This window comes from Chelonoidis abingdonii, chromosome 1 (genome assembly GCF_003597395.2).
Source record: "Chelonoidis abingdonii isolate Lonesome George chromosome 1, CheloAbing_2.0, whole genome shotgun sequence".
Taxonomy (NCBI): Eukaryota; Metazoa; Chordata; order Testudines; family Testudinidae; genus Chelonoidis; species Chelonoidis abingdonii.
The window spans coordinates 209410274-209432715 of record NC_133769.1 but is presented as its reverse complement, the minus strand read 5'-3'; the positions used below and the strand labels follow the sequence as shown (position 1 = coordinate 209432715).

Genomic DNA, 22442 nt, shown 5'->3' with positions numbered 1-22442 from the left:
TCGTGAGAAGGGGGGAAATCCAGGGCATGCTGCCATTATCTCTCACGGCTCCCTTTCATCGGGTACTTTACAGTTCCTTAACACTCTTCATGCAACATTATAATAGAATAGTAAGTAAGGTTAATTTTCTTTTAACTTGTAAAGAGCGTTTACAAAGAACACACTGACCAGCAGCGACAATCAGGCAAACTCAGATTTTTAAAAGTAAGAGGGGAACTCTGGAGTGTTTGGCTTTTTCTGGCTTTTTGTTTTCCTCGACGTTGTGAGTAATAGCAGCTTTTCTTCTTTACTCCCATCTTTTTCAAAATATCTACTAAAATCATCTGTAGTACGTAAAAGCAGAAACAAAAATAGGACTGTTTATTTGCTGTTGTCGTAGTTTACATATGTGTTGATTGCTGGCTGAGTTTGAATTGGAATTGTTAAATCAGGACTGTTACTTCATTTTCTTATAAGCAAAGATGTATGATCCTGTTAAGCATACTTGTCTGATTTTCTTTCTTTTTTTATAAGTTTTTATTTTAATTGTGGAGTTTCTTACTAGGAGCAAAGGGGAGAGGAATTTCGTGCATGAGTCCTGTACATCTGTGACGGGGTGCGGGGAGCCCATTGTCTTGTCGGTTACTTTTCCTATTTCCCAGGCGGAAAGTCGGAAAAGACAGGCCTCTCCCGCCCCTTAGAGCCGCGGCGCCGGGCGGGCGGCGGAGCTGATCCCCCCAAGCCCAGCACCAGTGCAGCCCCCCACCCAGCAGCCGTCCAGGCCGCGCTGGCTGCCAGCCCCCTTTCCCCGGGGCCCTCGGCGAGCCTCCCTCCAGAGCCCACGTGCAGCGGGGCAGCCTAGTGGAGAAAAGCTGGCACCAGCTACCCCAGAGCTGCCTGTCATTGCCACCCAGGCACTGGCTGCGCTGTTAATCTAGGTGCAGGGGGCCGGTTGTGTCTGTGCACCAACGTTAAAGGGTGACCTGATTTTAGTCTGTCAATATCCTCCTGGGGAACAAATACTTAATAATGGGCTCTTTAGTCTAGCAGAGAAAAGTATAACAGGATCCAGCGGCTGAAAGTTGTAGCTAGATAAATTCAGAGTGGAAATAAGACATACATTTTTAACAGCGAGAGTAAATAACCATTGGAACAACTTACAAAGGGTCCTGATAATTTTAAACCCAAGATAGGCTGTTTTTCTAAAAGATCTGCTCTAGGATTTATTTAAGAGAAGTTTTATGGCTTGTGCTATATGGGGTCAGACCAGACGATCATAATGGTCCCTTTGAATCTATAAATCCTTTTTTTCACCTGGCACAGCCCCAGTCCATAACTATGTGGAATATTAATGAGAAAGCACCCATTAGACATAATTACACCAACATATCTTTAGTTTTGTCACCCCAAAAAGAACTGAATTTGTAATTATTCACTCTTACATATTTTAAAGGTCAGTTCTGCTCTAATCAAAGTTAACAGAAGGCCTTCCACTCATGTCAATCAGAATAGGAGCAGAGCCATAGACTAGGATCACACAGGATATTGGATTTGTACTATTGAAGTATGGGGAAACAAAAAAAAAATCACTGTTACGTTGGGATTCTCAAAGCTATGAGATGTGTATCTCAAAATGTTTTTTAAAATAAGAAATAATCTTACAAATACAATGATGGCCTTAGTTGCTACTTTTTTTTGGATTATATACGTTAGTGATACTCAGCCTCAAAGAGTTTCTAAGCTACTGCATTCAATGGAGTTGTAGAGACAAAAAGGACTTGAGTGAAGTCCTGTCATTTTACTGTGGTATGCAGTGTCTGTTTCAACTTGCTGCAGTTTGTGCAGCAAGAATCCAGCACCCAACAAATTTCAGTAGTTTGCAGGCAGAAGACACTTTTGGGTACCAGGTAGGATCTGGTGGGTTAGTACAAGATACTCTCCACAATTACCAATAGATTTCTTGGCCAGGTGCCATCCTGGGATCCAGGAAGAAAATTTGCTGTTCAGAACAAACAATTGACTTCTTCTTTGTACTCATACTGGATTCAGCTCAGAACCCGTGCCTCTTAACTGTTGAATGGCTTATTCCATTTAAATAGGAATATGAAGGTGAACGCAATGCAGCAGGTGAACGACATGGACATGGAAGAGCACGATTACCCAATGGCGATACATATGAAGGAGAGTATGCCAATGGTCTGAGAAATGGGCGGGTAAGATAATTATAGAGCAATGGTTTCCAGACTTTAACAGCCTGTGAACCCTTTCACTAACATGTCAAGTCTCGCAACCCCCTCTTAAAAAGGAATATTTCCAGGTTTTTCTCCTTTACCTGAGTATAAATTATAAAAACAGTGATCTTGGAAATATAAAATTTGTTTTTATAACATGCTTATTAGACACTATTTATTATTAATTATTATTTATCATTACAGTATTTTTATTACATTATGAAAATGGCAACACTCTTCCAAGATCTGCCTTTCATAGCTTGTATCACTTTGAATAAGCCTGTTATAAGACAAGGCTCCCATGTTTCATCAAGGAGTATCAGATGGGAAACAGCATGGAGGTATTTAAGAAGCCAACTCAAAGAGTTCCTCTTACACAAGCATTCAGGTCTTGAGCAGTCCAGGAAACAGTGCACGTTACAACAAAGCTTAAACTTGTTTTTCATAATAATTTAAAAAAACAACACTAGCTGCCTATTTAATTTTAAAAACAGCAAAAAATATTCACCTCCCTTTCCATTTCTTATAAGTAGTCTTGAGGTTTAAATCTCCTCAGTGTGATAGATAGGCTTGCTTTGATCTGCTTAGCTCTCGGAAGTCCAGGAGCTCTGGGCTGCTGGCCCCGTGCTGGGACAGCTCTGTCCACCATTAGGGAATTTTTTCCTGAGAACCCCCTGTAACATTTTGTGAATCCCCAGGGGTTTGCGAACCCCAGTTTGGGAACCACTGTTATAGAGGATTATTTTGAAAACCATGCATGTGTTTCAACAGTTCCATTAGTTTAGGCACTTCATTATCCTTTTAATTCAAAGTACTATATCTACACCAAATGTATTGCAGGGGACGTACAGATTTAAAAATGGTGCTCGCTACATTGGAGAATTCTTTGACAACAAAAAGCATGGTCAAGGCGTTTTTATGTATCCAGATGGATCCAAATATGAAGGTAAAATGTGCATCTTTTGTTGTTGAACATAATTATAAAGATTTAAATACTTGAGAAGATGAGGTGCCTCAGTGGAATTGTGGGAAACAATGAGCCAGGCAGCATATTATTGCTTCGATCCATAAAATTGTCCCAAAATTCTTTTTTCCCTCTTCATTCCTGCCTCACCACAGATGTTAGGTGAAGAGTGGATTGAAGTTTTTGGCAACAGTTTATTCCTGCCAAATCATCTGATCAAGTGGAATGCTTCATTATATTTGGTGTTGAGCAGATTCTTCGCATTCTTAGTTAGAATCAGAGTAGAAGACAGTATAAGTTATTTTAAAAACAACAACCCAAGAACATCACAAGAATATTCATTGACATGTAGTGATTATGCTGACAGACAGTCAAGTTCAGTCCAGAACATTTTCAGATCCTTTCAAAGAACTATAGGTTCTGAACATTGTAAAAATACAGGATTCGGTTCTCCACTGCATCTAAGCACAGCAGCAGAGAGTGGAGGCTAAGGAGGAGCTTATCATAGCTCACCGTTTCTCAGACACCTAGAGTTGGTGTAAGTTAAACCTTCAAGAAGGCAGTTTAAATTTACCCTGTTGGCAGAGAGTATGGGGGGTGGGGATGGGAGCAGCTAATGGGGGAGCACATGACCCTCCATGTGACTCCTTCCAACCCTGCTCCCACACACTCTCCATCTTCTCCCTATCATCCACCCACGTTACCTGGTGGGGCGGGGGTGTGCTCTGTCCTCTTCCTGTTGCACTGGAGACTTCAGGAAAGGAGCAGAATGTGGGGCCACTGGGCAGTCCTGTGTGGTCGGCTCCTCTGGCGCGGCTGCTGTACCACCCACAGCCTTGTCCCCCAGTCCTGTCCTCCGGCGGGGCTGTTTTACTGCCCCCAGCCTGGCTCCCCATTCCTGTTCTCCGGTGGGGCTGCTGTTGTACAGATGGAGCCAGAGGAGAGGCAGGTCAGTGGCAGGGTAGGGGGTGGGGCTGGGGCAGTACAGCCACACCAGAGAAGAGCCATGGGGCCACTGGCTCCTTCTGTGTCTTTCCGATACACCATACCAGCTATAAATATCTTGCTGGTATGGGGTACTGGGCATACCAGCCTACTTGCACTGCTGGGCAGAACTCTACACTGGCAGAGATTCCCCCAGAATTTTCCAAGGGGAATCTGTGGCCGGAGAGCTTACACTGAAGAATCCAGCCTTTAAAGCTTACTATAAAAAAAGTTTTTACCTGTTGGGAGAACATTTATTTATTTATTTTTATTGGTGAGATTGCCAACAGCGAGGGAGGAGTCCATATATATATCTGCACCTATCTTTAATATGATAGTAACCCCCACAGGGTACATAGTAACCCCCACAGGGTATATATGGTGAGTTAACACCAAGTGACCCACTACTTCTCTGTGGACAACTAGTAAATACTCCGTGGTCCACAGTTTGAGTCACTGTGATAAATATCCTAATGCAGCTTCTACTTCTCGGAGTAACAAGGGTCTTTTCCCTCCTCTGTACATCTCTGTAAGTGTGCAGTTCAGGAAAAGTGCAAGATCCAGGAGAAGAAAACTTTATATATTATAGGTAGATAAGAAATCTGCTACTTAGTAGAAGCACCACCTCCAAATGTAGGCATTATGTCTGACTTGTGATTAAGCATTCTCCAGGGAGCATCACTGAACTGCTTTCATCAGAATATAGATTGGAAGGCTTGGGAAGATTAGATTCACGCTGATGCATCTTGCCGTGCGGAAGAAATGGATGTCAGCAGAAGTGCAAGAAAGAATTAAGTGACTTGCACAGACATAAGTTAAATTAATTTGTTTATGGCAGTGTCTTTTGGCCTGGTTCATGCACTAGGAAAGCTACGTTGGATTGTTTGCTCACTGAGGAACAATTACTTAAGCAGTACCTCATCGTTTGCTTTCTGAGGCTAAAATACTCCGAAAATGAGTTCAAACTATATTTTACTAGTGCAGTCTTTGTTTTATATTTTCCCCTCTAAGAAAAGAAGTATTGACTGATGTCATTGTGACTCCCTTACTTTCTGTCTGCACCTATCTTTAATATGATAGCAACCCCCACAAAAAAAACCAACAACCATAAAACCAAGTTGCATAGGCCCAATCCACAAAGTTTTTTAGGCTCCTCACTTCCACTGAAATCAATGGCATTCTGTTGAAATTAGCATGTGTCAGCAATTCTCCTTCCATTCTCAGATGCTCTTTTAGGCTTCTTGTACAGAATTATTTAATTTAGCTTGATCTAGATCTTTGCCCTGAACAGAATTCTCAAGATTAATCTGAAGGGTCATTACAATTTTTTACAAATAACAGATTATTTTAGGAATGCACTTTCTTCCTTTATGGTAGCAAAGGCTAGGAAATGCAACAGTTTAAGCAAGAAACTGTACTTAAAGAATCTCATAAAACAGAAGAGTAGACTATCATTAGTCCAGCTCCTGAAACAGAAGCTCATACAGAATATTTCCCCACATTTTAGTACTAGGAATGACTGATTCGGTCTGATTCTCTTCACTGTCTTCCGAGAAATATGAGGAGACAGATAAGTCAGACTCCAGCTGCTTCATTAACCATCTTCAGAGAGTTTCTTTCCAGAATGACATTTAATTTGAGGACTAATGCTGTCTCTGCAAAACATCAGGAGGTTGATCTGATTGTTGGCCTTTTTTTATTCATTTTTTTCAATAGAGTAATGTTGTATGCTATCCCATCAGCTTTGAAAGAGGAGGTCAGAACCAAAGACAAAGTTTTTAAACTTAAGTGGCTTAATTTTAGGCACCCACATCCATATTTATGCCCCTAAATGAGTGAACTGATTTCCAGATGTTCTGAGGCACCCAGCTTCTGTTGCACAGTATCTGAAAATCAGAACGCTCAGTTACTGGTTTTGGCTTAGGTTCTTTAGAACCTGTTAAAAGATTATTTCAGCTACAGTATAAGACACTCTGAAATAGTCCCACTCTATTCTTCCATCTGGTGTGTGTAAATTGTCTCAGATTTTAAAGGTGACCTGACAAGGAAAATAACTTGCCTTATGCTGTCTTTTTTTTGCTGTTTTGTGATGTGCAAAGAAGGGTAGGGGGTTTGGCCTGTGTTAGAAATTTAAATCTTGTCCAGGCCAGAAGACTATATGTACTGGAGAGCTAGTGAAATGGTGATAATCTGAAGGATCAGTACAGTGAATTTTCAGTTAAGACTACCAGCCACCCCAATGGGTTGGGAGGGGTGGCTGCCCTGCTCAAGACAGGCCTCACAAAACGAATAAGAACTACAATATTCCAGGCTCAGCAAGCTGAAAATAAAACAGGTACAGAGTAGCTACCTTTGGCCACAGGGCAAATGAAACAAAACAAACACAGGGTAGTTTCCTCCCACTTACTCCAAGTGTCCACAAAGAACACAGGGCAGCAGCTTCCTTCAGTCAGGGCCTAGTTTGAAGAAACAAACAAAATTCAGTTCTGACTGTGATCAGAGTCTCTTGGTTCCAGCATAATGTTCTGTGTACAAGGCAGCCAAATACTTCTCCAGATCCTTCTGTCCCTCGAGTAAGAAAAAGACAAATGAGGCTATGATCTCTTCCCATTTTGGATGTCTGTACTGCTTAACTAGCCACGGCTGCCAGCACTTCCCTCCAAGTTTGGCAGCTCAGACAGTCTTTAAGCTTGATTTTCTTCTTTTCTGGGTAGTGAAGATGTTTACATTCTGGTTCACATGATCGAGATGGGGCACATGCACCACATCACAAAAACCCTGCTTTATTTGGTTTTGCTAACACCCATTTAACTTCAAGAATCATAGAAGTGGAAGGGACCTCGAGAGGTCATCTAGTCCAGCCCCCTGCACTCATGGCAGGACTAAGTATTATCTAGACCATCCCTGACAGGTGTTTGTCTAACCTGCTCTTAAAAACATCCAATGATGGAGATTCAAGAACCTTCCTAGGCACTTTATTCCAGTGCTTAACCACTCTGACAGTTAGGAAGTTTTTCCTGATGTCCAACCTAAATCTCCTTTGCTGCAATTTAAACCCATTGCTTGTCCTATCCTCGGAGGTTAAAAAAAACAGTTTTTCTCCCTCTTCTTTGTAACAACTTTTATGTACTTGAAAACTGTTATCATGTCCCCTCTCAGTCTTTTCTTTTCCAGACTAAACAAACCAATTTTTTTCAATCTTCCCTGATAGATCATGTTTTCTAGACCTTTAATAATTTTTGTTGCTCTTCTCTGGACTCTCTCCAATTTGTCCACATCTTTCCTGAAATGTGGCTCCCAGAACTGGACACAAGACTCCAGTTGAGGCCTAATCAGCATGGAGTAGAGTGGAAATATTACTTCTCATGTCTTGCTTACAACACTCCTGCTAATACATCCCAGAATGATGTTTGCTTTTTTTGCAACAGTGTTACACTGTTGACTCATATTTAGCTTGTGGTCCACTATGACCCTCAGATCCCTTTGCACAGTACTCCTTCCTAAGCAGTCATTTCCATTTTGTATGTGTGCAACTGATTGTTCCTTCCTAAGTGGAGTACTTTGCATTTGTCCTTATTGAATTTCATCCTATTTACTTCAGACCATTTCTCCTGTTTGTCTGCAAACTTTATGAGTACTTTCTATGCCATTATCTAAATCAATGACTAAATTAATATTCTGGGGAAAGAAAGCCTATGTTCAAGATACAGGAACCTCCTCCCTTCAGTGTTAGGCCCCTGAATAAGTGATGCCAGGCTTTGGCAAATAAGTTCTAATCTACTGGTACATACCCTAAGGTCCACTTTTAGATTTTGGAGGAAGGGTCTCTTGACATAACCAAATACATATCCCACACTACAAAATAAAACTATAGGACACTATAAAATTTATGGTGTGGGAGGTGAGGACAGCCAGTACCACAAGTTACGTAGCTTGCACTGTCCACTATAATGTAAATAAAGGTACGTATGTAAGCATGATACTAGGTGAGAATAAATGGAAGAATGTGTTTGGAGTAAAAGAAATAGCAGACAACTATGTAAGTTTGTGTAGAGAGGGGCAGAGAGTGAGGAGGGGAAAAAGTGATTGGAGCCCAACCAAGTAAGGGAAGAGGCTGAGAGCCTGTCACAGGGAAGAGAGAAAAGAGGATGAGAGGCAGAACAAAGGGGTCAGAATAAGGAAAGAAGGGAGGGAAGAGAAGAGACGAGTGTGAGACAGTGCTGATTAGATTGAGGACCTGTATGGCCTGCTGTATGATGACATGGCCAGAGCAGAAAACAAGTGACCTTTAAACTATTTTAAAGGGGAATCTGAGGATTCCTCCTGTGTGGTAGCATGTTGGAAATTTCCTGAAGGCAAGGCATGATTGAAAAGGTGGAGTGTGTTCCACTGATACTTGGCTGGCAGAATAGTCCCTAGGGACGATCTAGTTAATATAAATTAGAGCAGCCTTGTGGCTAGGTCTGTGACTTTAAATATGCCTTCTCATCCTGTTCTTTAATTCATCCATTAAGCAATGAGATGACATTGTATAGTTCAGACAACAAAATTATTGCATTTTAACTAAACCAACAAGAGAACACAAGATAAAGAGCATTTGGGGCAGAGATAGTCAGCATATGGAAATTCCGTATGTGCAGAAACATTCATCTGATAGCAAGTAATCTTTCAGTCATGAGTAACCAAGAGCACAATAGCTGAACAGAGGTGCAAAACCATCTCACTAGTGAGAACACTGCTGATAGACCTTTCTTCTTCCATCACACCTAAAAGTAAAGTAATGCACGCATGGATATCCAGCTTCAAGACCAAAGAGTTATGCTGTAATCTGTCATACATAGCTATATATTGTCAGCTCTACACTGTGTCCTGTTACCAGATTTCCCCATTACTTTGGGATATGCTTATTTATTCGGGTTACTTTTGCGGGGGAGCGGGGGGGGGAAAGGGGGGGTTTCTGTAATTCTATTAATGCACTGCTTGTGTTACTTGTGTTTTTATTTGGAGCTCAACTTCTCCCTTCTGCAAGTCTCCTCTCAATGGAGCTATCCTGCAGGACCTAGGTTCCCTAGGGCTGAGTTTTTCCAGCCCCAGAACTGGTTGGATGAAGCAGGACTTTTAAACTGCCTCCCCTTATATGCCCTTGGGCTCCATGGACTGGGTCAAGCAGTACTTTCAAGCTGTCACCCTTATGTGTTCCAGATTCAGCACATCCCTGTCCATACTCCTACATCACAGTTGTACTGGCAGTAACCTATTTGATGAGCAAAACCCGCAGTATTTTGGGTGCTGTGGGGATCTTTAGCTTAGGTAAAAGAAGCATTGCTGTAGAGTGAATGAGGGAAGCTAAAAACACAAAAGAGTAAAGTTTAGCAAGAGAGAGAAGCAACCAGCTTAACCATAGAAGTTATTTATTGAATAATAGTGATAACTACACAAGGAGAGCCTAAGCCAACATACATACATTATTAAAGCTTAATACCTAAGGTAGAAAGGAAAAAAGAGAGAGAGAAAGAGGGGGATCTCACCCACTCCACGAGGCTTGAATGGGTTGGGGTTCCCAGGTGATAGTGGTAGCTCAGGATCTTGAGTGCTGGAGGCAGGCAGAGCCCCCAGCACGATCAGTCAAGAGAGGATGGAGTCCCAGTGGAACTGATAAATCATTTGGATCTAAGCATCAGAACACTTACTGGAGGGTGAGTAGGGATTAATGTAACGAAAATATAATGGTTCAAGGGAGAACATCAGATTTGTTTATGAGTAAACTGATGACTCAAGGGTTTTCTTTAGGCTGGACAATAGGAGTGGATTACTCTTGGCTATGGGTGGTGTTTTATTCCAGGGAGCTCACAATGCAACTAGTCTGCTTTAGTATTTTGGATGTTAATCAAGGATTCATTACTAGAATTGGTCTGATAATTGCTGAGCTGGGTGTGTGCAGGCATAGGTTCATTAACATCTGGAGCAGAGATTCCCATGATGCAGTGCGTCCCTGCTTTTCTGGTCCCAGAGTTCAGTTCTGCAATTTTCTGTTCTCCATTCTGTATGCAAATTGAGATGTTTCCCTGTCCCATCTTTTATGCAGATGAGGCTAGGGGAGTTGTCTGTTTTTCATTCTGTATGCTAATGGAGATGTCTTAATCTTGTCACCCTTGTCAGGACGGGTCTAGGTGTGTCTCCTATCCATCCTTCATTGCTCTCTGCAAGTTTTTTCTCTGATGGGTTTTGATTTAAGCAGAGGCTGGTGGGGGCGGGTATCTTTCATGAGTCAGTCAGGCTGGATACTGTGTCCTAGTTCCCCAAGAACACAGATCTGACTGCTATCAGTCCCCTCTCGCCCCAATACCTTTAGTTCTCAGACTGCCCCAAAGCGGCATAGTAGACTACAGCTGGCTAATTCTCATTCTCTAGCTCTCAACTGGCCAAGTAGATGTTGTTTTGCACTGATTAGTTTTATGGTCCAGAACATTCTCCCTGCCCTTTCTAGAAGCCTGAAGCCCTACTGATTCTCAATAAGAGAATAGTTTAGCACATCCTCTGAATCTGTGCATGCTCATGGCTTTTCTCCTGACAAGTCAAATCTTTCCATCAGTTAGAAATACTGTACTAGTAATATCAGCCTGATAAGCTATCTTTACTGTTCACACAGAAGTTGAAGATTACTGAGGTAGAGCTTGCTTCTGCTCTCGTTGAATTCAGTTACAGAATTTACATTGTCTGAGTTTACATTTCCATTTTCTAATACTGTATATTCATTCACATAAAAAGTTGACTAAATGTCTAGATGATCATTGTAAAGGCTGACTTCTATGACCAGTTAAACCGATCACATCTCACTCTATTTTTGTCACATCCATTGCAGGAGAATGGGTGGGAGACCAAAGACATGGCAATGGAGTTTACTACTACGTGAATGGAGACACCTACACTGGAGAATGGCTTAACCACTATAGGTTTGTTTCATTATTACAGTGAACTTTCAAGTTTCTTGATGAAGTTTAAAAAATGTTGGTTTCAGAGTTGTGGTTGTCGTTTTGAAAGAGAGAGCTGTGGGAGGGCCTTGGCAACTAAATCCAGTTTGGAATGGGAGGAAAGCCTGCAGTAAGACATCAGCTGTTTTCAGTAGAGCCAGAAACAGAAGGCAGATGAGCATGAATGTATGAAGATGTTCTTTGGGTTGGAAATATGGATTAATGTGGCATTTGTTTTAATCATATGTTTAATGAATTAAAATTGCAAAGAAATCCTGTGCTTTTAATTTACAGTAATATAAAGTACAATTATTATTTGCCTCTCAGGCATGGACAAGGTACATACCTCTATGCAGAGACTGGCTCTAAATATGTTGGTGGCTGGGTAAATGGGCAACAGGAAGGAGCAGCTGAACTTATTCATCTAAACCACAGATACCAGGGCAAGTTTGTGAATGGCAATGTAAGTATGTTGGAAAATGCTATTTGAATTTGAAAAAATAACACATGTTGTTCTGGTATGCACTCTTTACACTGAAAAATTGAACTAGGTTTCTCATTTTGCACAGTATTCTCTGAACCATAAATGTAACAGATATAAATGAATCGATGATGCAAAGTTTCTCCAAAGTTTACTTTTCTCATTTTTATTTAATATTGTGTAAATTACATAGTACAGTGTTAAGTGATCATTTGTATTTTTCATTTACTCCTTCAAAGTTTTCTAGCTTTAAAGTCTTGCTAACTTTTTATTTCTCTGTGTACAGCCGATAGGTCGTGGAAAGTATGTCTTCAATATTGGGTGTGAACAGCATGGTGAATACACACATTTAGATCAGGTAAATAATATAATCCAGACTATACCAAATGTTAGAAAACTCAGCAAGTCAGGTCAGCCTATTCAAACGTAGTCTGCCTAGCTCATTACAGATACTGTATATTTAAAAAGTCCAACAGCTTTAGAATATGCTTTTCTAAGCACCAGAGTAAATAAAAAAAACTTGTCTGGCTACTGTGCTGTGCAAGCCCTGACACACGAAGGCCCTATTGCTTCTCCCATTGCAGACACTAGAAGTTTTGCCATTGATTAGAGGTATGATCCTGCTTTCACTGAAATGTGCTAGCCTTCTGCAATACAAAAAGCCAGGCAGAGTTTTGATTGACTTTGGCCTTTATTTTGAAGATGTCATGTCCCTGTACCAGATATGGACTGGCTTCAAAGCTTGCTTATATATACCAGATGTGGTCATCATAAGATCTCTTAATGCTGTGCTCTGTATAGTTGAGGTTTGTTTAAATAAGGTATTTTACACACCATGCCCCTTAGTGGCTGAACAGTATAATATATTTTAGCACTCCATTACAGAAGACTGGAAAATAAAAATATAGTACTAAGTAATTCTAAAATTTAGTGAAAAATTACAGGTGCAAATTTAGAGCCACAATTGAAACTACTTTTTCAAATGTGGTCTATTATTGTCCTGATCCTATGAGGTACCAAGTACCCACAACTCCCATTGATTTCAATAAGAGCTGTGGGTGAACAGTATTAGGGACTGATTTTTCTTCTTGCTTTTGAGTGTGGTTTTTCAGACCTGTTTCTTACTACCTGACCTACATACTCTAGTTATATAATAAAAATAATAATTCCTAGCTGTTATTACAAATATATTTTTAGCTTAGTATTTTAGTTTCAAGATAACAAATATGCTGCATTTAGTTCAGAACTTGCTCTTTTTCTATATTGCCTGACATGCCAGATCTTAGTCTATTACATGCTATTTCAAAACGTCCAGTGAAACAATTATTTCAAATATAGTCTCACCTAAATGAAAGCTTTGGGCGATTTGTAATCTTTCTTTTTTCTAAAAGGGTCTTCCTCATTTTTTCATCTTTCTACAGTTAACGTGTCAATCTAGTGCACATTTATTTCTTCTCTTTCATTGATTTGCTCAGCTAATACAACCCATGGACAAGAGAAAGGGCAGCAAAAACCTGCCTTCTCTTCCAGTGTATGGGAACCCACACACCACTAAATGCTTTAACTTCATGGAGCCTACTGTAACAGAAGTGCTCTCTGGGTTTGCATGAAGTGTTTCTGCTGCATGGTTTACCTGCATGTAACAAAACACAAAAAAAGGAGTGTGGGGAACAGTATCCCTTGATAATATCAGTTTGAATGGGAAACTTTTGCTTTACCTGTAAAATTTAACTCCAGTTGTTTTTGTTTGTTAAGATCTTAAAAATATGAAGCATTTTATAACTGAAATGATTATTATTTCTATTTTATTGCATGTTTTGGTAAACAGCTACTAAGATGTAAAACATATGCTTTGGCTTTGTTTTACTTTTATTTTTTAATCAAACTGTATTTCCCTCCTTAAATGAAAAATAATGATGGGTGTTTCCTCTTTTTCTGTAAAAATACTGCAACTACATTTTGAAATGTTTAGATCAGGGGTCAGCAACCTTTCGAAAGTGGTGTGCCGAGTCTTCATTTATTCACTCTAATTTAAGGTTTTGTGTGCCAGTAACACATTTCAACATTTTTAGAAGGTCTCTTACTATAAGTCTATAATATATAACTAAACTATTGTTGTATGTAAAGTAAGTAATGTTTTCAAAATGTTTAAGAAGCTTCTTTAAAATTAAATTAAAATGCAGAGACCCCCGGACTGGTGGCCAGGACCCGGGCAGTGTGAGTGCCACTGAAAATCAGCTTCCATGCCACAGGTTGCCTACCCCTGGTTTAGCTATTGTTAGACAAAGCACTAGGAAAGATAACATTCATCCCAAGTATATTTGTAAGCAGTAAGATATGGGGAAGTGTATATGGTTATAATGGAAGATTTATGTGTGTGACATGATGAAACCTTCAGCCACCCAAGAAGTATGAGCAATATCAATTTCTTTAGACCAGTGCTCTCAGATTTCTATAAAAAAGGAACAACTTGCAGCTCCACATCAGATCCCTAAAGAACAGTGTGTGGTGGTGGGTGTGCCAAAGCCAGCGTCTCTGCTGCTAGAAGTCCATGTTGGGAGAACTCAGGGCTCTTGCAGACAGTGGCTTCACAGCTGCTCATTGTGTCTGGGAGGAGAGGAGGAAAATATCTCCCCCTTTCCCACTCCCCCTGCATCTTCCCAGCATCTGGCCTGGCTACTTCGTGTGTGCTAAGATTTGCCCCTTAGGTATATGTCTATACTGGAGCTGGGACTGTAATTTTTAGCTGAGGTAGACATTCCCATGCTAGCTCTCTGATCAAGCAGTGTAGCCAGAGTGGTGCAAGGAGTGAGGAGGGCTAGCTGCCCACATACATACCAAGCATTATAGCAATGAGAATAAACAGTCCAAACTTGCTTGTTTGCTGTAGTTGAAATAGTTGTAGTATACGACTCATTTTCAAATAAAATTAGTTTAAGAAAAGTTAGCTTTCAATACAGCTAGCTAGTCTATTATTTAAACTCTCCCACTTTTGTATAAAATAAATCATTCTTATTTGTAAAGAAAGTGACAGAAGGGCTGATATTGAGAGCACAAAAGCTCATGTACAATACTGCATTCTTCATAAGTTCCATGGGTCTTACCTGAGCGCAGATGGCGCAGCCTTGTGAAGCAGAGAGCAATTTTGTATTGTGTGCACTCTTTCTTGTCTGTTTCTGAAAGGGGTTGGGGCAGAGAGCTATATAACCCCACTGGGAGAACCAGGATGCATTCTCCCTCTGGGGTGCAGAATGCCTCCATGAGCTCCCTATGTGCCAGACCTATGGTGTAGGCGGATGTGGAAAGGAGACAGATAATGATCCTGCTTTTTCTCCTTTCCATCCCTTTTGTGGCAGTGGGGAAATGGAACAGCCCAGTGCCTGTAGGTACTGCCGTTAGACCCAGCCCTTCTGAGAGTTGCAGAATGATTAAGGAAGAAGGCTCTTTGTTACCTGAATCTAAGCATAAGAAAGAAAGGAAACTAGCATTTTTTTCTTTAATTTTGAGACCAACATTATAACTGACTGATTGCCTCCAAGTTTTCTAGCTTAGAATGGTTTTCTCTCTCTTCTAAAGTTTGTGACTGTTAATGTTCATTTCTTGTTACATATTGGCATCGTACTCCAAAGGGCTGTATTGTTACCATTTCAAACTCAGGGTCAAAAGAGATTTCAATACATGCAAACAGGCTCATTGTCATTACCTTCACATTCCCAGTTGTGATGCTAGATTTTTTATGTTTGTTTGTTTTTTAGGATAAAGGGGAAGAAGAGGAAGAGGAGGAATCTCAGTCAATTATTCCAAAATGGAAAGCAAAAAATATTACTAAATTAACTCTGTGGACACCAGGGGTTGAAAAACCACCACCTCCTGAAGAGCCTCCAGCAGCAGAAGAGATACCAGAAACTGCAGGTTTGTCCCGATGAACTGTTGGAAACTCCTTCCCCCCAAAATTCCCCAAACTGTTTCTGCCTCATTAATTTGCATATGTTATAATAGAGTTGTACTTTTTGTCAGCTTACAAGATGCTGGATATTAGCGACAAGTAAAAGTGGGAAGGTTCCTCTTGTTGCAGCACATTCATATGCAGCAGAATGCATGCTGAGTATACTTCCATTTGATATAATGTGGTATTAGTAACAGAGACAACTGTCCTGGGAAGCCTGTAAAGAGAAATTATTATAATCTGATTCACGGCTTGATACTGCAACCCGTCTATAAGCATTCCACATGAAGTCAGTGGGATTACTCAGATGATCAAAGGCTACAGGATTGGGCCTAAGATGTTAGCTGTTACTTAAGAATAAAAATAATGGCAATGAGCAGTTCTGTAAAGTTCTTCTTCCCCCTTATAGATTGCCATATATCTCCTTTTCTCCCGTTTCAGTTGCTGAGGAACCTGTTGCTGAGGAACCTGTTGAGGTTGGGGAACCTCCTGCTGAAGCTGCAGAGCCCACTGAAGATCTATTCCCATCTAAGGAGGGAGAAGAAGAGGAGGAAGGGGGCAAAGAAGATCAAGTGGATCAGGGTGAGGAAGAAAGAGAGGAATGAGTGATTATAGGTGGCTATCTAAAATGGTGCATGTCAACTAGCTGAAAATGTGTTACTGTGTGAGGGCACATTATCATTCTGAAAAGATAGTAAACTCTTGTTTTTCATAAAGGTCCAGATCTTCACACGGTGGCTTTTAATTTTGTATACTCAAGTTTATGTGCATTATTGTTTGCACATAGTGGATATTTGAAACTTGTGTGTACAAAAATTAGAGGCCAGGCTGACATGCCTCAGAAAATTTAGCCCCTCAGAGTGAAGCTCCCCATCCCGCCCCCAATGAGAGGAGTGTTCTCCTCATTGGAATGAAAAAACAAAACAGAACCAAAACGGCGTAAGAGGTAATGAAACAAACCTTTTATATTAATGTAAAATTTGTTTAGTTAGAAGGTGAAACTGACATACAGGACTTCAAACTATATCACTTATCACGCAAAGCTTTGTTTTGAAGAAAAGAAATCTCATTACTATTGATGGGTTTGATCTTTGTGATATACTAAATGGAACGCCAGAGCTAACCGACACCAAAACTTTGGACGTTTGAAATCTACATATGGATTTGGAGGGTTGATCCTATTGGTGACACTTGCACACACTCATTCAAAGCTAAATGAATGATTAAAAGAAAAACTAGTTTTGAAAATGAAGTTATTGCTTTTTAATGTTTGGATGTTTTAAGTATAGTTTCTGAATTTTCAGTATTTTTTAAAAAATATTTCAAATTATGTATCAAAATTATTAAAAGGTATTGTAAAGTGAGGCCTGTGTTAAGCCATATTTTATGAGTAAATCTCTGCCTACTTAAAATATGGACTGCATATATTAAAACATATCCAGATTTGTAAACTTGTATTCTGATGTTTCCAACCATCAAGTGTTTGATTCTCCGTTTTTCATCAATCCATTTTATGTTAAGGTAAAGCGCAAAACTGACAACAGGAGCCAGAAAGACAATTAAATGGCTTGAAAATATGCTGAAACGTACCCTAAACCCATAGAGCTAAGTTCTTTGATTTCAACAGAGTTATGTCCATGAAGAATTTGGCCCCTAATATACAGAATGTGATGATGCTGAATGTACTTGTAATTTTTAGGCCTCATTATTACTTTATTGTTCTCTAATAATGTTCTCTAATAATGAAATATTAATTGAGCAGCCCACCCCTCAGTAATTAGTATTTTTTGTAATGAATGGAATCAGGCCATTTAAGTCCTACAGCATTCTGTTGATGAACCTAGGACTATGAGTATGGGTTACATACTTATGTCCTTATTCGTTTACCATAGGGTCTTTCCTTTGGTAATGTGAATACAGTAAGTGGACTGTAAATTTAAAACAGTTTGGGATTATTATATCCCATATATGCCTATCTTCTAAAAAGAGTAAGATTTTCTAAAGCACTCTACTTAGGCCCGCTCCTAATAACGAACTAGGCAGTATATGTAAGGAGCCTACACTATATTTTCCAGGATAAAGTATTACTACAATGAATGAATGAATTAAAAAGATTTCAAGTGCTATTATTTTATTAAATGTACCCCAGATTTCATGTTTTTCTCCCAACAGTAAATACTAGTTTAGAAGAGAAGGAGGAGGAATCAAAGGAATCAGAGGAGGCAGAAACAGGTAAAGAAGAATAAAACCAAATAAGGAAATTACACAGAAAAAGACTGGGTACCATAGCCCTGTATTATTCTTATTTAATTGAAAGCTCTGTTACACTGTTTTGAATAAACATATTTTTCTGGGTACTTTGTGTAGAAAATGCCTTTTTTTCTTAACTCAGAGTTTATGATTTCTAACTCCAAGTCCATTTTATTTGCTATATACAGTATATGTAACCATTGGTTGAACTCAGTGGGACTCCTCACATGGATAAAGTTACTCATTTGTTTAAGTGATTACAGGATCAGGGTATATCTTTGGACTCTTTCACATTATTAGTTTAAAATGGAGTGTACACAAATGAGAAGAAAAATTCTCAGTAATTTCCCATAATGTATCAGACCATTGTTCACTGAAGTCTGTATCTTAACTGTGGCAGTGGTCTATGCTCAATTCTTCGCAGGAAGGTGAACCTTGGATCTTATATCCTCAAAGTCCTTGAGAGCAGTACCAAATCAAAACACAGCTTCTCTGTTGGAAACTAATTCTCAGCATCAAAAATATTTTTGAAATTATGATGTTATAAAGCAATTAAAATGACATTTGCATCTGCTTCTTTAGCAGTTTTACTAGCTTCATAGACCATGGCAGTGTGGAGTTTCACACAAAAAAATTGCACTAGCGTACAGTGCTATAGCAAGTTTTTGTGCATCTTCAGTGATTGAGTGGAACAGCACAAAAACAGTTGCAAAAGCTCAGTGCTTCAGCTGTGGTTTTTTTTCCTTTATAGAAAAACAAAATAAGAAGGAACTAACCACAAAATGCTATGTTAATACAGTGTTAAAATTGCAAATTTGACTGCACAAAATTCAGACAATATAAATTTAAGGTTCTCATAATAACACTAACTCCTCCATGTTGCGTTACTAGTGGTGTTCCCCAGGGGTCAGGCCTAGGACCAATTCTATTCACCTTATTCATAAATGATCTGGAGAAAGGGGTCAAAAGTGAGGTGGCAAAGTTTGCAGATGATACGAAACTGCTTAAGATAGTTAAGACCAAAACAGACTGTGAAGAACTTCAAAAAGATCTCACAAAACTAAGTGATTGGGCAACAAAATGGCAAATGAAATTTAATGTGGATAAATGTAAAGTAATGCACATGGGCGAAAAATTAATCCCAACTTATATATACAATATGATGCGGGGCTAATTTAGCCACAACGCAGTCAGGAAAAAAGATTTGGAGTCATCGTGGATAGTCTTCTATGATGTCCACGCCAGCATGCAGCGGCAGTCAAAAAACGGATGTTAGGCAATCATTAAAATGGGGATAGGAATAAAAACAGAGATTATCTTATTGCCCTATATAAATTCCATGGTATGAGCCATCTTGAATACTGCGTACAGAAATGGTCTCCTCATCTCAAAAAAAATATTGCTTGGCATTAGAAAAGGTTCAGAAGAAGGAGCATCTAAAATGATTAGGGGTTTAGAACAGGTCCCATATGATTGAGAGATTAAAGAGGCTAGGAACTTTTCAGCTTGAAAAGGGAGACAAGGGGATATGATAGAGGTATTATAAAATCATGAGTGATGAGGAGAAAATGAAAGAAGGAAAGTTATTTACTTGTTTCCATAAATATAAGTACTAGGGGCCACAAATGAAATTAATGGGCAGCAGGTTTAAAACAAATAAAAGGAAGTTCTTCTTCACACAGCGCACAGTCAACTTGTGGAACTCCTTGCCTGAGGAGGTTGTGAAGGACTATAACAGGGTTTAAAAGAGAACTAGATAAATTCATGGAGGTTAAGTCCATTAATGGCTATTAGCTAGGATGGGTAAGGAATGGTGTCCCTAGCCTCCGTTTGCAGAGGGTGGTGATGGACGGCAGGAGAGAGAACACTTGATCATTACCTGTTAGGGTCACTCCCTTTCGGGCACCTGGCATTGGCCACTGTCAGTAGACATGATACTGGGCTGGATGGACCTTTGGTCTGACCCAGTACGGCCATTCTTATGTTCTTATGGTGATACAGTGTTTAGACCCTGATCCTGCAAATACTTCAACACTTGCTTAACTTAAAGCATACAAGTAATCATACTGACTTCATACAGGACTACTCATCTTCTTAAAGTTAAGCCAAGTATGTAAGAATTGGCAAGTTTGTGCCTAAGATATTTTCAGGTCCCTTGTGGGGTAAAGTGGCTGTTTCTAGCCCTGGTGAGTCATGAGATATCAATGTTACTGAAACAGGACTAAATATTTTAGTCCTAGACCTCAGACCAGGATAATTTGAGTGACATTCCACATTAAGAGGAAAAGGAGTTAACATTTTAGTGGCAGGTTCTTTTTATTGTAACACAGAACCTATCTGAAGCTGTTGTAGAGGTTTGGAAATAAATAGTAGAGATAGTTAAAGGAAGGAAGTGATAGCTGTAAAATAAATACAGTTTATCACTTGGTTTTGCAATTTTTCTCCTGTCTACAATTTCTTATTAAGGAAATGCTCATTTAATTTTTTTCTCCTACCCTGCTTGGAATTTTGTTTGCTATTCCTTATTACATTTTAAGTTGATCTTCTTATGTGGTTATCTTTTTTAGTTATTGAATATTCTCCCCTCTCCTTACATGGCTTCCTTGGTGAATGGAAATATCATATTTTCATTACTGGCACTGCTAGATTAAGGAAAGCTTGGCTTACTAATGTAAACTTTCCTTCTCTTTTAGAAGAACTCACATAAATTAGAATTCTATTACACCTCTACCCTGATATAACGCGACCCGATATAACATGAATTCGGATATAACGCAGTAAAGCAGTTCTCCGGGGGGCGGGGCTGCGCACTCCAGTGGATCAAAGCAAGTTCGATATAACGTGGCTTCACCTATAATGTGGTAAGATTTTTTGGCTCCGGAGGACAGCGTTATATCGGGGTAGAGGTGTATATACAAGCTGTAACATAGTCTGAGGCAAATTTGATGAACAGCTGCATGACATAGTTAATCAGTCGCTGCTATCTCAAGGTTGTCTTCAGTTCAACTGAGTTCATTCTTGGTTGGTTTATAAAATTACTTTTTCCTCAGGCTCATCATGAATTCTGACTTCCAGGAAACTAAAAGCATTTGTTTTGTGAGCATATTTACTTGTTCATTTGGATCGCATTCCTATTTCTTTAATCCTTACTGATGTTTATGGTACAATTTCAACGTGCAGAACAAACTATAAAACCTGCACCCACCCAGAACAAATAAGGATATAGGAACCAAAGTTCAATCCACAGATTTATTTTATAATACATTGTTCCCTTTTCCTTCCTCATATTGCTACAGCACCATTAGCACTGAGACATGCATGACCTCTAGTGGTACAACACATGCTTCGCATCCTCTTACATACAGTGTAGCCAAGGCTGCTAAGAACCTTTCCCTACTTTCCTGAGAGGCCTGAAGTTATACCATCTTTGTTGTTTCAACATCTTTCAGCAGTATGTTTCAGCTTACCACTAATGACTAATCAGAGCTCTGACCCTGAAGTCAGTAAAAAGTTTGCCTGAGTAAAGACTACAAGATCAGCCCCTGTGTTAGAAATAAACACCTCAAGAGCCTCAATAAAACTCATTTATTAGCAGGTACCTGTGAAAAATGAATTGTTGAGAGATAACTGCTGTGACGGGTTGGATCACAAAATCCCCCGTGGGAGCCGCCACCCGATGTGCCAAGACTACTTCTACCCCTGCCTTCCCTGCCAGCTCAGGACTCCAGCACTCTGTCTTGCTGAGCCAGACACTCCCATCTGCTCCAACAGAGATCCAGGGTCTGAATTACTTGCCCCAAAATGTGCAGGTTTACCTGAAAGCAGCTAACTAAAGTGTTCTTGTCTTTAACACCCAGATGCCCAACTGCCAATGGGGTCTGAACCCAAATAAATCCGTTTTACCCTGTATAAAGCTTATACAGGGTAAACTCATAAATTGTTCACCCTCTATAACACTAATAGAGAGATATGCACAGCTGTTTGCCCCCCCCCCCGGTATTAATACATACTCTGAGTAATTAATAAGTAAAAAGTGATTTTACTAAATACATAAAGTAGGATTTAAGGGTTCCAAGTAGTAACAGACAGAACAAAGTAAGTCACCAAGCAAAATAAAATAAAATGCACAAATCTATGTCTAATCAAACTGAATACAGATTATCTCACCCTCAGAGATGCTTCAGTAAATTTTTTCTCAGACTGGACACCTTCCAGGCCTGGGCACAATTCTGTCCCCTGGTACAGCTCTTGTTCCAGCTCAGGTGATAACTAGTGGGTTCTTCATGATGGCTCCTCTCTTTAGCCAGCTGAAGACAAAATGGAGGGGTCACCCAGGAGTTTAAATAGACTTTTTCTTGTGGGTGGAGATCCCCTCCTCACTTCTATGCAAAGTCCAGCTTCAAGATGGAGTTTTGGAGTCACCTGGGCAAGTAACATGTCCATGCATGACTCTCAGTTTTTACAGGTAGCATCCATTGTTTACATGCTACCTTGAACATCCTCAAGCAGACTTCTTATTGAATTGGAGCATTCCAAGATCCATTGTCCTTTAAGTGTTTCTTGATTAGGTACTTAATTTCAACATTCCTTGCTCTACTGCTAAGGATTATTTAGAAACCAAGCCAGTACACAGCCA

General features: G+C 39.8%; 1 protein-coding gene across 1 annotated transcript in view; it reads left to right on the top strand.

Annotated features, from left to right (window-relative positions):
• The window catches only part of RSPH1 (radial spoke head component 1), a 20292-nt gene extending 2379 nt beyond the window's left edge, over positions 1-17913 (top strand). Inside the window, exons 2-9 of the mRNA XM_032763702.1 lie at positions 2079-2192; positions 3051-3156; positions 11021-11111; positions 11457-11592; positions 11897-11968; positions 15366-15522; positions 15998-16138; positions 17729-17913. Coding sequence (XP_032619593.1) covers positions 2079-2192; positions 3051-3156; positions 11021-11111; positions 11457-11592; positions 11897-11968; positions 15366-15522; positions 15998-16138; positions 17729-17802 — 891 coding nt within the window. The 3' untranslated portion in view covers positions 17803-17913. The remainder of the gene's footprint in view (positions 1-2078; positions 2193-3050; positions 3157-11020; positions 11112-11456; positions 11593-11896; positions 11969-15365; positions 15523-15997; positions 16139-17728) is intronic.
• The last annotated feature ends 4529 nt before the right edge of the window (positions 17914-22442 follow it).